The 10,826-nt window shown below is 42.6% G+C and overlaps 1 protein-coding gene across 1 annotated transcript in view; it reads left to right on the plus strand.

The window, feature by feature from the left end:
• slc7a5 (solute carrier family 7 member 5) overlaps positions 1 to 10,612 on the plus strand; it is a 28,201-nt gene extending 17,589 nt beyond the window's left edge. Inside the window, exons 3-10 of the mRNA XM_029668295.2 lie at positions 3,899 to 4,004; positions 5,127 to 5,171; positions 5,409 to 5,532; positions 5,702 to 5,805; positions 5,919 to 6,015; positions 6,247 to 6,396; positions 7,428 to 7,605; positions 7,720 to 10,612. Of these exons, the coding sequence (XP_029524155.1) occupies positions 3,899 to 4,004; positions 5,127 to 5,171; positions 5,409 to 5,532; positions 5,702 to 5,805; positions 5,919 to 6,015; positions 6,247 to 6,396; positions 7,428 to 7,605; positions 7,720 to 7,775 (860 nt within the window). The 3' untranslated portion in view covers positions 7,776 to 10,612. The remainder of the gene's footprint in view (positions 1 to 3,898; positions 4,005 to 5,126; positions 5,172 to 5,408; positions 5,533 to 5,701; positions 5,806 to 5,918; positions 6,016 to 6,246; positions 6,397 to 7,427; positions 7,606 to 7,719) is intronic.
• Positions 10,613 to 10,826: the final 214 nt, after the last annotated feature.

Here is a 10,826-nt window from a genome sequence, read left to right on the forward strand (position 1 = left end):
CTAATCTAATTGACAGAGTGAAAAGAAGGAAGCCTGTACAAATATAAATATGACAAAACATGCATCCTATTTGCAACAAGGCACTAAAGAAATATTGCAAAAAACTGTGGTGAATCAATTCACTTTTTGTCCTGAATACAAAGTGTTATGTTTGGGGCAAATCCAAAACAACACATACTGAGTACCACTAAATATCTTCAAGCGTAGTGGTGCCTGCATCATGTTATGAGTATGCTTGTAATCGTTAAGGACTGGTTAGTTTTTCAGGATAAAAAAGAAATGGAGCTAAGCACAGACAAAATCCTAGAGGAAAACCTGGTTCAGTCATCTTGAAACCTGGTTCAGTCTGATCAATTCACCTTTCAGCTGGACAATAACCTAAAACACAAGGCCAAATCTACACTGAAGTTGTTTACCAAGAAGACATTCAATGTTCCTCAGTGGCCTAGTTACAGTTTTGTCTTAAACTGGCTATGGCAAGACTTGAAAATGGCTGTCTAGCAATGATCAATAACCAATTTTAAGAATTTTTGAAAATAATAAAATGCAAATATTGTACAATCCAAGTGTGAAGAGCTCTTAGAAACTTACCCAGAAAGACTCACAGCTGTAATCGCTGTCAAAGGTGACTCTAACTTGTATTGACTCAGGGGTGTAAATACTTACGTAAATTAGATATTTATGTATTTCATTTTCAATACATTTGTTGTTTTCACCTTGTCATTATGGGGTAGATGGGTGAGAAACATATATTTAATACATTTTTTAATTCAGACTGCAACACAACAAAATGTGGAATAAGTCAAGGGGTATGAATACTTTCTGAAGGCACTGTATGTACACACTACTGGCCATCAGTGGTTGTGTTGAAACAGGCAGCCCAATTCTGATATTTTTTTTCATGAATTGTCTTTGGACCAATCAGATCAGCTCTGAAAAATATCTGATGTGATTGGTCAGATTAGTGGAAAAAAGATTAGAATTGGCCTGCTGTTGTAATCTCAGCTCGTGTAATTTTACTTGTACTATTCCACAGTCATGTACTACTCAGTAGGAGTTCCTGAAAATATTAGGTTTGGGATTCGGGGGCATGCACTTCTGTGCTCACCGCCCTGGACATGTTGATCTAATCCATTTATGATCTGAAGTGGCAGCCATCTTTGTTTATATTTCCCTGTACAAACTCAGGAATACAGGCAGCATACCAGCTCCTGTATGACCCCATTTTATTATGTCAACCCTTCACCGCTCCTCTTTGGCAGCATGTGTGTGAAAGAACTGGCTGTCTTTGTGTCCCAAAGCTATCTCTCAGGCAGAAAGGTGCAGGTAAAGTTTACAAGAGGAGAGCTCTTTTAGGATCATTAATGTTTCACTGGTATGAATTAATGAACCTTTATTCATCAAACAAGGATAGACTTGTTTGATGTAGTGATGTGTTCACCTGAAATTGCTCAAGAAACTTGAGATGGATGACACACACATATCACCGAGGGACCAACAACACCACCACTATTGTGAATAGGGGGCAACAGCGTCTCTACTTCCTAAGGCGGCTGAAGAAATTCAGCATGCCGCCCCGGGTCCTCTACAAATAGTACCGCTGCACCATCGAGAGCGTCCAGACCGGTTGCATCACGGCCTGGTGCGGCAAGGTCCAGTACATCACTGGGACAGTGCACACCCATCCAGGGCATCTACTCGAAAACGGTGCCTGAGGAAGGCCTGCAGCATCAAGGACCCCACATACCTCAGCCACGAGCTGTTCACTCCCTTACCATCAGGCAGACGGTATCGGAGCATGAGGTCTGATACCAACAGACTCAGAGATAGTTTCTCTCTACCAGCCATCAGACTGCTGAACACTTGAACTGGACTGATCATCTGCTGATTCTCTGCACCTTAGCTCACATGCACTCACACACACACCTACACAGACATTTATATGTACACACACACACACACACACACACACACACACACATGCTGCTACCAGACTCTTATTATGATTGCTAAATACTGCACAATTTAAACACTTGCCCCCCCCAATGCCCCGTTCCCCAAAACACGTAAATATTGGACTATAAATTAGACTCATGCTAAAAAATGTATTCTATTCTAATGAGCCATTTACTTGATTCTCCTATTCTTATCTTTTATTATTTCTTATTGTTATTGCATTATCGAGAAGGAAGCTGCAAGTAAGCATTTCACTGGACGGTGTACACCATGTGTATCCTGTACATATGACTAATACAACTTGAAACTTGAAAGGTACAGATCACCCATACTTTACATACTGTGTGTCTGAAAGATGTGATGTGTTCACAGTGGTAGCTCCCATTCAGACAAACTGCCTCGAGGCTCTGACACTTATCTGCATTCTGCAGAGTCATGTCTGAACTGGTAATACTCACTGGGGCCCGTCTGGCCCATTTGTCTGCCTGCCCGCTTTTCTGCCATGCCTGACCCTAAGGCCACTGCATCCTTCCCTCTGCCTGGTACTGCAGTCATGTGAATAACTGATGGCAGGCTCCTGAGGCCTGTCCCGGGCGGGCGGTGGGTCACATGAGCTGAGGCCAAAACGGCCTCTCGTGACTCTTTTCAGTCAGTCATCTACCCAGACACACGCTCACTCACTGCCTCTCACCTTTCCATCACCACCAATATCAAGGCATTCAGAAACCTGTGTGTGTGTGTGTGTGTATGTTGTGTGTATGGAGAGCAGCCAATACACTGTTGGGATGTTCGATGCTTGACAAAGCAGTTAAATCCACTTCAATCAGTGTAGATTAAGGGGAGGAGACAGGTTAAGGAAGGTTTTTGAAGCCTTGAGACAATTGAGACATGGATTGTGTATGAGTGGCATTCAGAGGTTGAATGCGCAAGGCAAAATATTTAAGAGCCTTTGAATGGGGTATGGTAGTAGGTGCCAGGTTTGTTTCAAGAACCACAATGCTGCTGGGTTTTTCACGCTCAACAGTTTCCTGTGTTTATCAAGAATGGTCCACCACCCAAAGGACATCCAGCCAAATTGACACAACTGTGGGAAGCATTAGAGTCAACATGGCCCAGCATCCCTGTGGAATGCTTTTAACACTGTAGATTCCATGTCCCGACGAATTGAGGCTGTTCTGAGGGCAAAGGGGGGGTGCAACTCAATATTAGGAAGATGTTCCAAGTGTTTTGTACACTCCGTGTATATAGGACTGTGGTTACTATGTATTTGTGTCATATAGTTTCAGTGTACTAGCTGATGTTGCACCACCCTGGAAAGACCCTTTCCATGTTGGGGTGTCATGCAGGCTTTAGGGTTGGAGTTTGGGGACAATAAAGGTGGAAGGTCATGGTCCTACATGAAGAGGGACACGGCCCAGTGCTGGTCCTGGTTAAGCATGGGCCTCTGTCTGAAACAACTCTCTGGGAGTTGTTTGTTCTGAGGATGTCTGGCTCTTTTGGCCGGCTGGTACTCCTGGAATGTCCATCCCTTGTGTCCCCCCTCAGGCGTATACGTTCCACATATTTGTCTTGTTTTTCATTTAATAAAACAGGTAGCCCCATCGCCATTCTACCCCCCTGAGTGGTGGATTTAGTGAAACCTCCATAACTGTTTATTATAGGGGATTTAGGTTGAACCCAAGCACTGCTCACAGCCTTTTAATCTAGCTCTGGTATTAACACTGGTATTTTGTCTGGGTATATTTGTCTGGTCTTCCACTATTTTAAAACTTTCTCATGTTGATCTTAGTTTTCATGGTGCATTTATGTGATCTTGTGTTTCACCATTCCAGGGCCCTGCTCGGACACAATTCACAGGGCTGCTCATTCTGTCCACTTTGTGGTCAATAATTCAGTGTCAACTTTGGACTTACCTTTCCAACTCTTTCTTCCCTTCTTCCAGGTGACACAGTCAATCTCCTACCAGAAAATTCTTTCAAGAATTCAAATTACGATTTTGGGAACATTGGTCTGGCCCTGTACAGTGGTCTGTTTGCCTATGGGGGCTGGTAAGTACAGAGAACTAGAACTTGACTGACACATCCAGGAGTATTTAACACGAGAGCAGCATTTTGTCCTCCATGTAATCTCATTGTAAACCACCTTTTAGGAGGGCTGACCAATTAAGAACTCTACTAAGTGAATTGAAAACTCTGCTCAGACTAATTCTCCCAATGCATGGTGCTCAGGTTTCAACCTAAAACAGTCCCTCTTCCCCTTGGTCTTTTTAGCACTGTTTTGTTGCTCTATGGGACATGAACATTACTGTATGATTGAATACTTTATCCTCACTCACACTCAATGAAATCACAGCCTGTCTACAATAGATTTGCACACGGTGTTCTGTCTGTCTGTAAACATGCATCTATCCACAGTTTTTATGCGAGTAAAATCACGACAGCTGTGATGGAAACAGGAAGTTTCGGTATAATTTTAGAAATGCTGACAGATAATTTGTTTGTTCGACGTGGTGGGATCTTTTTGTGTCTGTAAAATGTGTTATGTGAGAAATGACGGTGGAAACTTATTTATGTGCAAATATTTATATAATAACCATTGTATCGAAGTAAACTTGGAGTCGCACGATGATATGGTGTGTGTGGTCCTCTCGACTCGGGGAAACCACACAATTTATTAGGTTACATATGAAATACGTTATGATGAACTTCACAGGATCTAGATGCTCCTTTTTTCAATAAATATCAAGAGTCTTAGTTTGGTGGCATGATGATCGATGCTTGACTGCCGTTTTTGACTAATACAAATATTCTCGCTCTTATCCATAATAATCTCATAATGTAGACTAGCCTACCCGCACTGTATCTGTGAGCTGATGGCTAGAGCGCACATGCCATGCCCAGTGTAGGCGCATTTGCTATTTAACACAACCGTTTTTGTGACAAAACTATCGGTAGAGTTTAACATGCGATGGAAACAAATTGAACTTTAGATTTTATTCAGTACATTACATTTTCTTTTAGCTGCAATAAGTCCATTTGGTGGAACCCCACCAATGGTGGAAAAATGTACATATTTTCTTTATGCGGATTCTAAAATGAAAATGAAAATCTGTCGCCAATTGGATGGAAACTTAGCTAGTGTCTCTAAACCATGTCATCCTCATCTTGCAGGAATTACTTGAACTTTGTCACAGAAGAAATGATTGAACCTTACAAGTGAGTGTCAACTCTATTCTGTGTTCCCTGTAACATGCTATATGTCAAGAATGACTCCCTGTGAATTTAGAAGAATGACTGGTACTTGCATGTTTTATGTTGGCACGATCCCTTTCTCAGTCCGTATTAAATGTAGAATTACATGAGATTCTCTTCAAATGTAGGTAAACATAGGAAGTATAATGTCACAGCTGAAGAGTTTAACTGCGTAACCCTCACTGCCCCCCTCTCCCACAGGAACCTGCCGCGTGCAATCATCATCTCCCTTCCCATCGTCACTGTGGTGTACGTACTAACTAACCTGGCCTACTTCACTACTCTGACCCCAGATGAGATGCTCAGCTCTGAGGCAGTGGCTGTGGTGAGTTCTCCCCCATACCACACCATGCAGCCTGCACATACTGTACTCTCTATGTTCCCTTAAGCACACACAATCTCTGGCTATAAATACATCGCTCTATGTCCCTGTACACACAGCCCCAGTGACTGGTAGATGGACAGTTTGCTGAAATTGTTTGTCTGTCTGTCAGGACTTTGGAAACTACCACCTGGGCCCCATGGCTTGGATCATCCCGGTGTTTGTGGGACTGTCCTGTTTCGGCTCCGTCAATGGCTCTCTCTTTACATCATCCAGGTAACACACACACATGCTTTGATTCACACACACACCAACGACGAGTATGCTCCTCCATGGACTACTTTGGTTTGTGTGTATGTAGAATTACTGTAACCCCTGTCCTCTGTCAGGTTGTTCTTTGTGGGCTCAAGAGAGGGCCACCTCCCCAGTCTGCTGTCCATGATCCACCCCAACCTGCTGACTCCTCTGCCGTCACTCATCTTCACAGTACGTACACAAACTTCCTTCTAACCAGGGGCTTCTCAAAACCACCCCAACACCAAGGGCTCTCATCATTCAACGAGTAAAACATGTTGGAAGTCGAACATTAATCCCGAGAATTGAGGCTCAGTATTATTGTCATATTAGCTTTTTTCCATGGCTGTCATTGATAGTCACTGCTGTCTGCTGCATTCCAAACCTCCCTCTCTCTCTCACACACTTCCTTCTCTCCTTCAGTGCCTGATGACGCTGCTGTACGCCTTCTCCAACGACATCTTCTCCGTCATCAACTTCTTCAGTTTCTTCAACTGGCTCTGTATTGCCATGGCGATCATTGGCATGATGTGGCTGCGCTACAAGAAACCTGAGCTGGAACGACCAATCAAGGTGAGAATATGTGTAATGCCTCTAACCTGTTATCAACTGATCAGGCACCAGAGAGGGAGAAGGGCGAGGGAGAAAAATATAATGATAAAAGGAACTGGAACTGGTTAGTTGGAAGCGTAGGCTGCAGTGTGACCTGCCATGGGCATGAGCTGCTGGCTAGTGAAGGTAGAACAGCATGTGCACTGATACAGTCGCCCTAGGACTGTTGGGCACACAGAGCCCCTTTGTGCAACTGTGGGACTGTGGGTCCTCTGCCTGCCCTCAGAATGGACCCCTAATTCCTGGTTGACATAGCGATGTGTTAATGAGGGGAGTGGCCGAGAAAGGCAGTGAAGTGAAAGAGGCCATCGCTGCACAGTGCTGGTGGTTCAGATGGATCTATCTTATCTATTGACCACATAAATATGTCCTGTGTGTTTGGGACAGAGGACCATACAGTGGCCTGGTCTGTGCCACCACAGAGGAGGGGGTGGAGTTTTTTTCCCAACACTGTTCATTCAATTGTCGGCCTTTGAATATCTCTCTCTCATATACGCACTCGCTGGTACTCATTAAGTTTGTGTGGCTTAACATCACACACAGCCTTTGTCAGCCTCTGAAAAGATGACAGTTGATTACTGGTCTTATGCTCCACATTCTGCTGGATGTGAGTTAGTGTTCTGATCACTGTGTGACCAAGAGCACCAACACTCTCCCTCTCTCTCTGGTCCTCTGGATGAATGCCATTTGGTTAGTCAGAATTTCACCTTTAACCCTCGTCAGAACTTTAACCTTAGGCATGTACCTCAGTAAAGCTGAGGAAAAGGAGTATTTTCTGATGAAAGGATTCCTTATTTTCAAAATATTGGATTTAAAATATTATATTTAGTATATAAAGATGCTTTGCCAATTACGGTCACACAATTTCACATTATTTTCCTATTTCAGTTTAGTTTGAATCCAGTCATTCTCTGTGTATTTTGTTAGCGGGAGTTTCAATGTCTTTGTCTGTTTGTAATGTATTCAGTATCCCATTGAACCGTTTCCCCCAGGTGAATATCCTGCTGCCTATCAGCTTCGTCCTGGCTTGTATGTTCCTTATCTTGGTGTCCATCTGGAAAACACCTGTGGAGTGTGCCATCGGCTTTGGCATCATTGCCACGGGAGTGCCAGTCTACTTTATTGGCGTTTGGTGGCAAAACAAGCCCAAATGGCTCCTTCAATTAATCTGTAAGTTTTACTTATGAATTGCTTCACTGTACTCTTGATCTGTCTTCATGATGTAGTCTGTTTCTGATTATACAGTGGTTATAATTGATGGTGTGTATTTGTCTCTCTCCCCAGTCTCTTCCACGGCGCTATGCCAGAAGATGATGGAGGTGGTACCACAGGAGTCCTAAAGAGGAGATAAATCGATGAAACCCCTCGTCACGGAAAACCCAGTAACTGCTCATTTACCCTACCCCCCTGCACCCAGTGTACACCCTAACTCAGCCCCTATCGATCTGTTCTTCAAGCACACTCCAATCATTCCTCCTGATCTGCTAGTGCTGTAGTGAAGGAGAGCCATGCTGCAGACTGGTTTACATGTCAGAGCCCCTCCTTCATTCCTCCGCACCAGGCAGGGGCACGGCCACCCCCACGCCACTCATAGGCCGTTTGATAAGTGCTGGGATATATTCAGACAGGTTTTCACTGCATAGTATCCGTTTAAAAGGGCCAGTACAGTCAAAAACATGGTGATCCTGTGTTTTTATATTTCCATACTACGAGGTTGGAATAATACTGTGAACATGATCATAATGCCCTTTTCGTGAAGAGCTATTTGAAAAGACTACCTGAAATGTCTGCTTGTTTTGGTGGGATGAAGCTTTGGCCTGGCTAGTGACATCACCAGGCGGTAATTTAGTTAATAGACCAATAAGAAAGAGAGTTCCAAAAATCTCTGCCAACAGCTAGTTTTCCCCTCCCCACTCAGAACATTCCCAGTCAGTCCGAGCAAAAGTCTTGCTTGAGAAATTGTTCTTTGCTAAGAATCATCAAATTAAAAAAAACAAAAAACATTTTCATTGAAAACAATCACAGTAAGGTACTTAATTGTTACCCAGAAATGATTTAATATTGAGATAAAAACTGCTGCATTGGACCTTTAACATTTTAGTTGATTTGTATTTTTGAATATCTTTGTACTCTTATCCCACCATGACCCACAAGTGTGGTTTTTATAAGAATGATGTTACTTTTATTTTTCATATTTGAGTTGCAGAGAAATGTCCTCTCGTTCAAACTATTATTTCACTGAGGGTTTAGCATCCGTGTGTTCATGTAATTACAATCTGTGCTTTCATGGAGTTGTGATGGACACTTGTGGCCTGGCTTTTTGCCAATTCCTTGTAGGCTAAAGCTAGATCTTTTGTTCAGATTTTCATGGTAGACTCACTGTTTCTCAGTAGTTCTGCCATTACCCAGTCAGGGAGTCAACTGCTTCCCAGTAGGGTATCATCTCTGTGTTGCCATGGCTTCTATTTACATTTCAGCACCTTACAGGCTGTATAATGCAGCCATTATGTGTTGTCATCTGGGTGTGTATCTAAATATCTGTGTATATTTGTGTTTTCTGTATGCTTTTATGTTTTCAGCTTTTGGGTGGGTATTTGTAAAGAATAGCCAAACATGAAGGACCCACAAATAACATTTGCTTAAACTAGTGCCTCTGATGAAGCCAAAGGCTATTCAGTTCCCCGACTACAGATACAGTACAACTCATCTGACCCCAGAGAAGCTGAAGACAGGTAGACAGATAAATGCATACATGTGTAACAGCGATTGGAGGAGTGTCAGTGGTATACTTCTTATGTGATCGCACCCCTCCCCTCGGCATCTATGGCAGACCAGACTGGTTCACTGCGCCTAGACTGTACACGTTGGAAATCACAGCTTTGGCAGTTCTTTTTTAAATTCTTTGTAGATATGAATTTCTACTTGAATTCATTTCTTTTTATAGGTATATGCAGTGGAGCTTTTTTTAATGCTGTCAATTAACAATTTTGTAAATCCAGGTCATTGGTAAATTCCTATGAGATTTCTGCTTCACAATTATACCAATGCAGGGGACATTTTAATTATAGTTATTATTACAACTATTTCTCATATACAAGTTGCTTGTGTCCTGTGAAGGTCACAACGTCATGGTTTTTTAATACTGGCATTAACACCAGCGTATGAACATAATTAGTTGCCTGCTTGAGGACTTCATTTGTTCTTAGATCACGGTTATCTTGTGGGTATCATCTGATGCACATTGCTACTAACTACTGTTAAGTTAGTGTTTTTATAACAGAGCAGGTCGTAACAAAGGCCCCCGATAGGAGCACTGATGTCACAGCCACTGTTTTTACCTACGACGACAAGGGTGGCTAATAATCTTAGATATTGGGTTAGAATGGCCGTTGTGCGTGAGTGTGTGAGGTCTGTGTCTAAGAATAGGTTCATAGCTGTGAATATTCTTTCAGTGTTTTAGTGTTTCTGTGCTTATGTGTGTCTTGGTATCCTACATTAGAAAAGGTATATTGTATGTTGTCACTACTGTCAGCGCACAACTTCATAGAAGGATTTCATTATTTTAGGGTGATAATGATATTTGTGCTGTAAAAGGTTTGATGAGGTATGGACCATGGTAGTGGAAGATGGGTAGTTGCCCAGTCAAAAGGGGGAGGCAGGCAGGGCATTCAGAGTAGAGGTTAAAACCACAGTCTTTGGATACAGATGCCTCAGGGGGTGGGACAGTGGAGACATAGGACAGGAGGTGGAAAGTGTGTTGGGAAGGTTGACAAGATTAATTCATTGTTATTCTTATTATTTTTTGCTGAAAGGACCTGTGTTGTGTACTGTATTAACTGAACTCATCCTCCAGAAGCTTGTCCAGACCCGTGTTCCTCCACGCTGTATCGTTACCGTGGTAAAGCGTATGATGTGTTGTGCTATAGACCACATGGTTGCTATGGTAACGTATAGTTCACGAGTCTGGTCTCCCATCAGTTTCTCAGAGGATCTGTCATTGTATTTAGAACAGCTGCATAGCAAGCTAACACTCCAGCCATCAGAAGTCATTTAAATAGTACCGTAGGTTTATTTATTTATTGTAGGAACTGTTAGCGTTCTCATTTTTTGGGGGTCCTTATTTTTTTACAGGGCATTTGTGAAAGTGCTTTATGAATAAAGCTTACATTTTATTCCATACATGTATTGTCCATTTTTTTGTTTAGTTTTTCAGTGTTCTTATGTGTAAAATGTTTCAATTACAATCCTCCGGAACAGATGTGTTGATTGTACATAGCCCATATACTATACCGGGTGATTTGCTGAAGGGATGACGCAGAAGACAATAAGTAGCCTACACCAATGACTTGGCCCATCCTTTCAACTTTGATCCTTGACCTCCCAGGATACAT

The sequence above is a fragment of the Oncorhynchus nerka genome, linkage group LG9a, assembly GCF_034236695.1.
Source record: "Oncorhynchus nerka isolate Pitt River linkage group LG9a, Oner_Uvic_2.0, whole genome shotgun sequence".
NCBI lineage: Eukaryota > Metazoa > Chordata > Actinopteri > Salmoniformes > Salmonidae > Oncorhynchus > Oncorhynchus nerka.